The following is a 12467-nucleotide window of genomic DNA, read 5'->3' on the forward strand; positions in this document are numbered from 1 at the left end:
ATTCTCTCCAATTTTTGTGGCGTTCCTTAATTTCACTTTTACTTGCAGTTCTCTGACTAGGAAATTTTCCATCTCTTCTCTAATGTTCAATGACATTAATTTTGAAATTATTATATCGAAATTTTTGTTCTCAGAATTCTAAATAGACGAATCAACGAAGCTCTAAAAAGCCCAAAACCTAGGAATTTTGTGCAGTAAGATGAATCGTCATGGAAATTTTTGCATTCGATTAGAGAGAGTGTCAGGCAACTTTGTGAACTAAATTCATCTAGGGCAAAAAATTTTTTGCATAAGAAAATGCATTTTAAAAGTGCATCTCGAAGAGGTGAAAATGAAAAATTTTGAACTTGGGAAATATTGACGGAAATGAGTTGAATTTTTATACTGAGGGGTTTTGGGGATCGCTGAGCACAAATTTCATATCGGCGATAGTCTCCAAGGTACCTGATGCCCACGGTGGAACTCGTCGCCTAGAGTTTTATGTTATAATCATTAAAAATCAGTCAATATCCATTAGTCGGGGGGTTTTTGGGGTCGCCGGCCACGAATTTAATGTTGGCGATGGCATACAAGATACCTGGTGCCCAGAGTGGAACTCGTCGCCTAGAGTTTTTAGTTACAATTATCCAAAATCAGCCAAAAACTATTACCCTGGGGGTTTTGGGGGTCGCTGAGTACGAATTTCATGTCGGGGATGGTCTCAAGGTACCTGGTGCCCAGTGTGGAACTCGTCGCCTGGAGTTTTATGTTATAATAATTAAAAATCAGTCAATATCTATTACACTGCGGTTTTTGGGGTCGCTGACCACGAATTTAATGTCGGCGATGGTCTCCAAGATACCTGGTGCCTAAAGTGGAACTCGTCGCCAGGAGTTTTTAGTTATAATTATTCAAAATTAGTCAAGAACTATTACCCTGGTGGTTTTGAGGGTCCCTGAGTACGAATTTCATGTCGGCGATGGTGCCCAATGTACCTGGTGCCAAGGGTTGGAACTCGTTGCCTAGCGTTTTATGTTATAACCATTCAAAATCAGTCAATAACCATTACTAGGGGGGTTTTTGGAGTCGCTAAACACAATTTAATGTTGGCGGCGGTCTCCAAGGTACCTGGTTCCCAGGGTGCAACTCGTCGCCTGGAGTTTTATGTCATAATTATTCAAAATCAGTGAAAAACCATTAATCTGGGGGTTTTGGGGGTCGCTTATTACGAATTTCATATCGGCGATGGTCACTAAGTTACCTGGTGCTCAGGGTGAAACTCGTCGCCTGGAGTTTTATGTTGTAACCATTCAAAACCAGTCAATAACCATTACTCGGGGGGTTTTTGGGGTCCCTTGAGTACGAATTTCATGTCAGCGCTGGTCTCCAAAGTACCTGGTGCCTAGGGTGGAACTCGTCGCCTGCAGTTTTGTTATAATCATTCAAAATCAGTCAATATCCATTACTTCGGTGTTTTGGGGGTCGCTAAATATATTTTTCATTAATAATTTTTCTTAAAACACTTTTATATTATATCCTAAAAATTACCTATTTAAAAATTATTTTAAAATTTTGTTGCTTTTAAAGCAGTTGTCGTTAAATTTTGACACTAATGACATTTATGAAATTTTGACATAATTGGCATTTCAAAGTTATATCAGCGATTTTTTGTGTTTTCTGCGGTATTATTTTAATTTTTAGATTTCTAGTCTGATTTTTTATAAAAAACAGTGGTTTTTAGAACTCTTTAGCGACGTATTAGTATGATATAATGTTGATCGATTACCGTCGAAGGCCGATATGATCAACCAAAAAAGACGATGTATATGGTGATTTTTGTATTGACTTTCTTGGGTGTGAATCTGTCTTTTTATTTTACTGCTCCTGGTTTAAAAACAAAGCATAGTATATATGTGAATACCTCCAAGCTACACTTTTATGTAGTTCTGTTCTTTTAAAAATTTTTAATTAATTATAAAAAAACATCTAAAAAGTGATACCGTATTTAAAGCAAAGTAAGTTTTTAATGTTGGTGTTTTGAAAAATTCTTATATTTTATACTTATTAGTTTTGTTAATTACAGAATAAATAATAATATTATAATATCAAGCCGCTTAAGATTGGTATTAAAGGAATTTTCAGTATCTACAGTCTATAGCTGCGCTGTTTTATAATTTTGGTTTTCGAAATTGCGGAAGAGAGAAATTTGTGTAAGTACAAGTAAGTAAATATATTTTTTTATTTTATTTTACTTTTTTATCAATTTTTTCATTATATTATACAAATAAATTGATTGTGAATACGTGCACTAACATTTAATTTAACACGTATTTTTTAGATTATTGTATACCTACCTTGAAGACCATCGCCAACATGGAATTGGTGCCCAGCGACCCCTAAAACCTTCATAGTAATGGTTATTGACTGATTTTGTATGATTATACCATAAAACTCCAGGCGACGAGTTCCACCCTGGGCACCAGGTACCTTGGAGACCATCACCGTCATGAAATTCATGTTCAGCGACCCCAAAAACTCCTCGAGTAATGGTTTTAATGATTTGTAATAATTATAACATAAAACTCCAGACGACGAGTTCCACTTTGGGCATCAGGTACCTTGGAGACCATCGAACACATGAAATTATTGTTCATTGACCCCAAAATCCTCAGAGTAATTGGTATTGACTGATTTTGAATGATTATAATATAAAACTCCAGGCGAAGAGTTCCACCCTGGGCACCAGGTACACAGGAGACCATCGCCGTCATGAAATTCGTGCTCAGCGACCCCCAAAACCCCCCGCGTTATGGTTTTAAATGATTTGGAATAATCATAACATAATACTCCAGACGATGAGCTCCACCCTGGGCACCACGTATCTTGGAGACCATCCACCACATGAAACTCTTGTTCAGCGACCCCCAAAATTCTCAGAGTAATGGTTATTGACTGATTTTGAATGATCATAATATAAAACTCCAGGCAACGAGTTCCACCCTGGGTACCAGGTATCTTGGAGACCATCGTCAACACTAAATTCGTGTCCGGCGACCCCAAAAACCCCCCGAGTAATGGATATTGACAGATTTTTAATGATTATAACGTAAAACTCTAGGCGACGAGTTCCACCGTGGGCACCAGGTTCACAAAGTTGCCTGACACTCTCTCTAATCGAATGCAAAAAGTTCCATGACGATTCAACTTACTGCACAAAATTCCTAGGTTTAATGCTTCGTTGCTTCGTCTATAAAAATGTCGACATAATTTAAAAATTAAAGTCATTAAATTGTCTGCAAAAATGGAAGCAAACCATTAAACTTAGTCTTTTGTGCTCTTTTAAAATGTGCAAACGAATTTTGAAAATTTCGATATACAGGGTGCTATTTCAAGATCACAATTACTTTGTATTTTTTTTGTTAATCCGGACCTGCATTTTTGTTTTGATTAGTAAGTGGTTATTCCAATGTAGTAAATAAGTATTGATTACAGTCGAACCCGCTTATTGGAATAGCCTTTGTGCAAGGCAAAAATATTCTTATAACCGGGATATTCTAATAACCGATCATTGGTGGCTAGTCGAAATAAGTGTTACCGAATATACGTAATAATATTATTTACATACTATGCCAATGTGTAGTTTTACATAATATGCCAATATGTAGTTTTATTACATACTATGCCAATATGTATATCATATATGTACCTACATAATCAGTTTATGTAAATGGTTTTAGGTCTTTTTACGTCAATAATACAGTAGTGTAACTAGTACTTATCTATTTATGTGTTAAATACCAAATTACATTACATGTATGTGAATGAATACATTATACAGGGTGTCCCGAAAAGATTGGTCATAAATTATACCACACATTCTACGATCAAAAATAGTTCGATTGAACCTAACTTACCTTAGTACAAATGTGCTCATAAAAAAAGTTACAGCCCTTTGAAGTTACAAAATGAAAATCGATTTTTTTCAATATATCGAAAACTATTAGAGATTTTTTATTGAAAATTGACATATATCATTCTTATGGCAGTAACATCTTAAAACAAAATTATAGTGAAGTTTGTCCACCCCATAAAAATTTTATGGGGGTTTTGCTCCCTTAAACCCCCCGTACTTTGGTATACGTTCCAGTTAATTCATTATTGTGGTATCATTAGTTAAACACAACGTTTTTAAAACTTTTTGCCTCTTAGTATTTTTTCAATAAGCAAGTTTTTATCGAGATGCGGCTTCTTTTTTAATATATTTACATAAAAATTTTATGGGGGTTTTGTTCCTTTAAACCCCCCAAATGTTTGTGTACGTTCCAATTACACTATTATTGTGATACCATTAGTTAAACACAGTGTTTTTAAAACTTTTTTGCCTCTTAGTCTTTTTTTTGACAAATCACCTTTTATCGAGATATGGCTTCTTTTTCAAAATATACCTAAAAATGTAAATTATAAATACATTTTCAGATTATTAACAGGTCTCTATAATCGTACTTAACCATGTACAAATATATGGTGGATTCGACAAATATTCAAAATAGCTCGATAAACACTGGCTTATCAAAAAAGTACTAAGAGGCAAAAAAGTTTTAAAAATATTTTGTTTAACTAATGGTGTCACAATAATAATTTAATTGGAACGTACACAAAAGTTTGGGGGGGTTTAAAGGAACAAAACCCCCTTAAAAATTTTAAGGGGTGCATAAATTTCACTTTAATTTTTTTTTAAGATGTTGCTGCCATAAAAATGCCACATGTCCATTTTCAATGAAAAATCTCGAAGGGTTTTCGATATATGAAAAAAAAAATCGATTTTCATTTTGTAACTTCAAAGGGCTGTAACTTTTTTTGTGTGCACTATTGTATATAGGTAAGTGAGGTTCAATCAACATATTTTTGACCCCAGAATCTGTGGTATAATTTATGACCATTCTTTTCGGGACACCCTGTATAATTAATATGAAATGTATGCAATATGTAGATATGTAAATATTTTCTTATTAAAATGCATATATAAAAAAATTACTTTTGTTTTCTTGAGAAATTATTGGTAATTATAGCCTTTTCGTTGTTAATCCGTGTGGACATCCTTAATCCATTGGTTGAATAGAAGTTTTATTGGCGTCAAGAAATGGATTGTTACATTCTTGTTCTTTTCTCTTCTTTTCGAATTTAACAAAGCCATAATTCCATCTTGCAAACAAGTAGGTACTCTCTGAGTGAATTCTAAATAAACTGCTTCTAACAATTTTATAACAGGCAACAGTGCCTTTGTGTAGACAAATAAAAATTATTTTATGACCCATGCATTTGTCGGCCATGCTAAAGATCGAATTGGTATTCGTAACAAAGTAATAAATATTTATTACCCTAATAATATCTAATCCAGCACTACAGGCCGTTGACGACAAACCATAATACCAAACATAATTTAAATTTTTAGTAAATTGTAAAAAAAATATTCTTTGACCTGCAAAATATGCTAATAAGCGGTATTATCTAGTTAGTCCAGAAAGCCACTGCGCATCCGCTAGGGAAAATATTCTAATTCGTATTTTTTGCACAATCTTACTCAAAAAGGACTCCTTTTAACAAATTTGCATGTTGCCAGGACCAAAAGGTGGTCAAAAATTTTTTAAACGTTTTTTTTTTGTTTTTTTCCTAAAATTATTTTTTTTGCATGGAAAAAAGTTCCAAATCATTCCAAACAGAAAAGGTCTTTAGTGACTTTTCTCTAAAAATGATAGTTTTTGACATATAAGCGAATAAAAATTGAAAAATTGCGAAATCGGCCATTTTTAGTCCTCAAAAACTATGTGAAAAACTGAAAATTTGAATGTTGCCAAGGTAGGTAGATATTCTTTAAACATCGATTGATGAAATCCCTAAGAGTTTTTTGCAATACAATATTCAAAACTTCTTTGTTTTTTAATTGCTAATCAAGCGTGCTCGACACTATTTTCCACCGACAGTATGGTGCAAATGAAAGGAATAAATTCGTTATTTCGTAAACCGGTGACTTTAAGGAAAAATCCCGAAACAGGTCGATTTTTATTTTTAAGTTATGATATTGTGGCATATATGATATACTAGTGACGTCATCCATCTGGACGTGATGACGTAATCGATGATTTTTTTAAATGAGAATAGGGGTCGTGTGCTAGCTCATTTGAAAGGTTCTTCAATTCTCTATTCAGTAATATAAACATTTACATAATTATTTATACAGGGTGTCCAAAAAAATTTTATTAAATTAAATTATTTGACAAAAAAAGAAGTAGAAGGACACCCTGTATAAATAATTATGTAAATGTTTACATTACTGAATAGAGAATTAAGAACCTTTCAAATGAGCTACCACGCGATTCCTATTCTCATTTAAAAAAATCATCGATTACGTCATCACGCCCAGACGGATGACGTCACTAGTATACCATATATGCCACAATATCATAACTTAAAAATAAAAATCAACCTGTTTTGGGATTTTTCCTTGAAGTCGCCGGTTTACGAAATAACGAATTTATTCCTTTCATTTGCACCATACTGTCGGTGGAAAATAGTGTCGAGCACGCTTGATTAGCAATTAAAAAAAATAGGAGTTTTGAATATTGTATTGCAAAAAACTCTTCGTGATTTCATCAATAAATGTTTAAAGAATATCTACCTACCTTGGCAACATTCAAATTTTCAGCTTTTCACATAGTTTTTGAGGGTTAAAAATGGCCGATTTCGCAATTTTTCAATTTTTAATCGCTTATATGTCAAAAACTATCATTTTTAGAGAAAAGTCACTAAAGACCTTTTCTGTTTGGAATGATCCAAAAAACCTAAAAAAACTTTTTTCCATACAAAAAAAATAATTTTAGGAAAAAAACAAAAAAAAAACGTTTAAAAAATTTTTGACCACTTTTTGGTCCTGGCAACATGCAAATTTGTTAAAAGGAGTCCTTTTTGAGTAAGATTGTGCAAAAAATCTGAATTAGAATATTTTTCCTAGCGGATGCGCAGTGGCTTTCTGGACTAAGTTAGATCCTATTCCAATAAACAGATAAAATTATTAAGGAGTAAATGGAAATGTTTCGGGAACTTGAATTTATATTCCATAAACCGGGATATTCCTATAACAGGGATTCTAATAAGCGGGTTCGACTGTATTTTTAAAATGAGTATTTGTTTAGTAACTTAATAATATCTGCTTAAAATTACAATATAATTTCAAAAAGTCATTTAATTGTCTGATGAAAAAATTGAAGCAAGCCATCTTAGTTTTTTCTGCTCTTTTCAAATACGCAAACGGATTTTCAATACACAGGGTGTTGTTTCAAGGTCACAATGAATTTATACTTTTTTTTAATCTCGACCTGGATTTTTCTTGTGATTAGTAGTTGGGATGTTTGGGTTCTAAATATAGCCATATGGGTACCAAATATCAAAAAAAATCAGATAAAAAAATATACAACAGGTGGATGTAAAGTTATGGGTTCAGAAAGAAATGGACAAAATCAATAAAACACCCTGTAACTCGGTTATAAAAATCGGTGAGCCAATAAATATGTAGTATATCTAGAATAGCCAATTGTCTCCCAATAGTGATTAATAATGTCTGGTGTAGTTTTCCGCGTAGGCGTAGGAACTAATTCGTCAACCTCCCATGTTACTCTGGGCAAATTAGCAAAATACAAGAAAAAATTATTTACCAGCAATTTTATTGCTGGAATCGAATCTTATGATTGTACATATTAATAATGTAGGTATGCAAATTTCGCAGGTGTCGTTGTCAAAATACAAAATACATTTTGGTATTTAGTATTTTGACAACGACGCTCTATTTGGGCGTCGAAACGTTAATAAAATTATTTTTTTCAATTTAATTGTGGCTTATTTCCCATCTAAATAGTTAATTATAAAAATGCCATAAGGAAATAGCTTCAGAACAATAAGTCCGCAGGTAGTGTGCTATTTTTTTATAAACAAAATGACGCTCGAAATCGTATTTTTTTCAATTATTGCTCTATAACTCCAATGGTTTGAACTTTACACCAAAAAAATCCAAATAAAAATTCACTGTAATTAAATTCTGCGTAGAGACATGTTTTTCCCGATTTACTTCGACCAAAATTTTCCTTGGAAAATGCGGGTTTTTCCAACAACGTCTTTAATTTTCAACTACAATTTTAGGTAAGTAATTATTTATTAATAATTAAATAACTTGGTGACATACAACCCCTTTTGGTATATATTATATTTCCAGAAGCCGATGGAAATTAAATGAATAGTTTAGCAACAATTAAATTGTTAATTAACAAATTACAGTCGCATTAATAACCATAATAATTATGATACATCAGAATAACTATGATTTTTGTATAAAAAGGCACTATATCTATCTAACGTACTTTACAGAATTAAAATTGGACTATTTAAGCGGCCTCGGGAATAGTTTAAAATTATAAACATTTTTTTTGGCTTATAATCAAATAGAATATCTCGGCAACTATTAAATTAAAATTAAATTATGAAAACGGTAGTGGAAAGAACGCGCCAGGACGCTTCTTTTAAAAGAAAAAAGTTTAATTGCGATAAGTGGTTCTTGAAATGTAACCGGTCAAAGTTGACCGGCATGTGCGGCAAAGTTATAATCAGTAATATGGTAATCTTCGAACCATTACCTTTTTATTTCGGTCCTCTTTGTCCACACACATTTTCATATCTTTAAGAGGACTGATCAGATATGTTATGTTATAACCATAAAAACGATCGGTATCACGAGTGAAAAATACCAAAAATACCAAAAATACCAATCAAAAATTAGGTTAAAAAAAAATAGAATCTCAAAGTTCAAAATCGGTATACGCTAAAAACTGTATCTTCTGGGCTTCCCATAGAGCAATTTTCTTATTTTTTTTTGTTTCCCACTAACTCAAGTAGTGCCACCTAACTAACTCATTAATAAATGTCAAAGTTGTTTTTGTTTTGATATAATAAATTAATTTATTTATTGTAACAATTTTTTTAATTTGTTTAAACAAATATTGTGTAAATAATTAAACAGCTTTCAAATGAGAATATTTGTATTTTAAACGTTAAAAGGTACACTACTTGTGGTAAGTTTTTCTAAACGTAAGTCTATAACTGGGAAAATATGTAGTTTTATTTTGTTATAAATAAATTAATTTATTAAAACAAAACTAAAACATTTTTTGGCACTTATAATGCGTCAGTTAGGGGGCTCTACTCGAGTTACTTCAGAAAAATGAAGAAAATTGCTCCATGGGAAGCCGAGAAAATGCATTTTATTAACGTATACCGATTTTGAACTTTGAGATTCTATTTTTTTTTAACCTAATTTTTGATTGGTATTTTTGATATTTTTCACCTGTAATACCGATGGTTTTTATTGTTATAATATATGCTATGAGTCTCTTAAAGATATTAAAATTTATGTGGAGAAAAAGGCCGAAATAAAAAGGTGATGGTACAAAAATTACCATCTTATTCTCTATAACTGCGTCGTACATGCTTGTCAACTTTGATCGTTTGTATCTTAGGAACCACTCATCGTAATTAAACGTTTTTTCTTTTAGAAGAAGCATCCTGCCGCGTTCTTTTCAATACCGTTTTCATCATTTAATTTAATTTAATAGTTATTTGATAGTATGTGCATATATTCTATTTGTTTATAAGCCAAACAATTGTTTATAATTTTAAAATGTTCCCGAGGCCGCTTAAATAGTCCAATTTCAATTCTTAAAGTATATTAGGTGGGTAAAGTGTCTTTTTATACAAAAATCATAGTTATTCTGATGTATCATAATTATTACGGATATTATTGCGACTGTAAATTGTTAAATTGTATATTAACAATTTAATTGTTGCTAAACTATTCATTTAATTCCCATCGCCTTCTGGAAATATAATCTATACCAAAGGGGCTTTTATGTCAGCAAGTTATTTAATTATTAATAATTAATGACTTACCTAAAATTTTAGTTGAAATTTAATGATTTTTTTGGAAAAAACCCCATTTTCCGAGGAATATTTTCGACGAAGTAAATCATGAAAAACATGTCTACGCAGAATTTAATTATGGTGAATTTTTATTTGGGTGTTTTTGGTGTAAAGTTAAAATCTTTGGAGTTATAGAGCAATAATCGAAAAAATAACCGATTTGTGGGCGCCATTTTGTTTATAAAAAAAGCACACTATCTGCGGACTTTGCATACCTATATTATTAATACATAGAATCATAAGATTCGATTCCAGCAATAAATTGCTGGTAAACAACTTTTCCCAAAAATGGCCTATTCTCCGATAATCTGCTTAGACTGTGTTTGAATCAGTATCAATAGAGTGTTACGACGTTATTGCAGCATCCCTGTTTCGTCAGACACTCGGGCTCATACAAATTCAAACACGGAAATGCTAACAAATTTAGTAGTTACGCCAAGTAACAGTTGATTCTATAGATAGTCTTTATTTTTAGTCAGCCTATACTACCAGTTTTGTTTTATACCATATAGCCAATAGCCCTAGTGTTCAAGAAAATATTTATAATGAAGCTCACAAATTGTTACCAAAACAACATTCTAGAGTTACAGAAGAAATATTAAGCGAAGCAGTATATACCAAAGCCGTACTTAAAGAATCCTTAAGGTTACGTCCTATATCTGTGGGAATCGGAAGGATTTCACAAAATGATGCTCAATTCTCAGGATATACAGTACCTGCAGGAGTAAGTATTTTCAACTTTACAGAATAAAGGTCGATTCGCATTTTACGGAATGTCAACGTCCCTGTACTGTATTTTAAGCCAGGATGTTCTCATAATATGTCGGCATCGTCACGGAACGTCCAGGTCTCAAAACGTCAACGTTTCTCTGAAACAATAGTTTGATGTGACGGTCTATATCGTTGCCTGTCCATTCCCGCATATTTCTAGAACGTTTCTAGTATGCGAATGCGGAAAGTTGGGGAGATGGGGGTATTGAGAGCCAGTGGGTAATGGGAGCCACCTATTATTACGGATTGGAATGTCATAATATAACCGCGGAACGCACTCTAATGTTGATCTTGAGCTGTTCGTTTTAAACTGTTGGCTGGAGTTGAGTGAAATTGTGCAATATTGTTCTAGCGATAAGTGGTAACTATTGGCGCCGTTAATATTATTGGTTTTTGTCAGATCCAAATTAGATCACTGTAGATTCATAAAAGTATGTAGTTTTATTGCATCATATCTGATTTTCTGTTAGATGGTGTTGTTTTTATTTTAAACATTTTAAATAAAAAATGCACCAAGGGGTAATGAGAGCCACTGTGGCTCCCCTTATCCCAATGTGGTAAATACAATGGTTTTACCAGGGTGGTAGTAATAATGTAAAGTGTAAACTGGTGTAATACCAAGGTGGAAGTATAATGTGGTAATACTAAACAACTAGTAAAAAGAGTAAACAAAAAAATGATAAAACCGCTAAAAAATCAAAACGGCAGCTGTTTGCTTCATCACCAGAAAATGAACAAGCCGAATTAGAGTTTATCATTTTTGTTCTTGATATTATCATTTTCCTTAGATTTAGTTTATTATGTCCTTTGTTAGAAATTATCTTTAATTTTACTATTAAAATAACTGGTGGCTCCCATTACCCACATGATGGGGTAATGAGAGACAAATCGTTTTTAAAATTTTTTTAAAATAAATTCCATTATAATTAGTTTTGTTTAAAAAATGTCATATATGTCACATAACAAAACTATGCATGTAAACCTAGATAAATTTTTAAATTGGTTTAAAGATTAAAAGTATAATTTAAATAAAAATATTTCCTTAGGTGACTCCCATTTTCCCCTCGCCCCTACAACACCGGCCCTCGATCAATTGAATATTTGGCGAGATCGTCTCTTTCTTTTGAAGTTTGACGATAAAACTGTACGATATATCACCATTAGCTTTTCTTTGGGACTAATTGCTTCTCGAAATGTAGTGTTCCTCTTCTGAATTTGCCTTTCAATTTTAGATAATATTACATAAAACGGATCCAGAGACATTCTGAAGTATGTATTTATAAAAACAAATTTCGTCATCATCTAGTTCTTTAACACTAGAAAGCCTGAGGGGCCAATTTGGCCCCTGTTGCGATTTAAAGTTATTGTAGTTTTTTTATTTGAGGCAATAATATTTTCATAAGTTATGACTTAATATTTTGATACAAAGCCTTATTTAAAACAAAAAAACATTGTAAGGTGAAACAGTAGCGATCAACAGGTAGCGAAAACGCGTTCCAAGATTGCGGCTGTAATTTTAAATATTTTTTCGAGATATTTGGCACACGTATTCGTAATATAATAAAGAATGGCGGTACAGAGCCCAATTTGAAAAATATATTAATATGTGGAAATTACTCTGTAATTAAATACAATATTAAAAAAACGAGCCTGTACCGCCATTAAGAAGAACAAAAAATACACTTTCTTCAAATAAA

General features: G+C 32.3%; 1 protein-coding gene across 1 annotated transcript in view; it reads left to right on the forward strand.

The window, feature by feature from the left end:
• LOC114336405 (cytochrome P450 302a1, mitochondrial) overlaps nucleotides 1-12467 on the forward strand; it is a 77452-nt gene that overhangs the window by 47588 nt on the left and 17397 nt on the right. The window contains exon 6 of the mRNA XM_028286763.2: nucleotides 10475-10723. Within this exon, the coding sequence (XP_028142564.1) occupies nucleotides 10475-10723 (249 nt within the window). The remainder of the gene's footprint in view (nucleotides 1-10474; nucleotides 10724-12467) is intronic.

Source organism: Diabrotica virgifera, chromosome 8 (assembly GCF_917563875.1).
Source record: "Diabrotica virgifera virgifera chromosome 8, PGI_DIABVI_V3a".
Classification (NCBI taxonomy): domain Eukaryota; kingdom Metazoa; phylum Arthropoda; class Insecta; order Coleoptera; family Chrysomelidae; genus Diabrotica; species Diabrotica virgifera.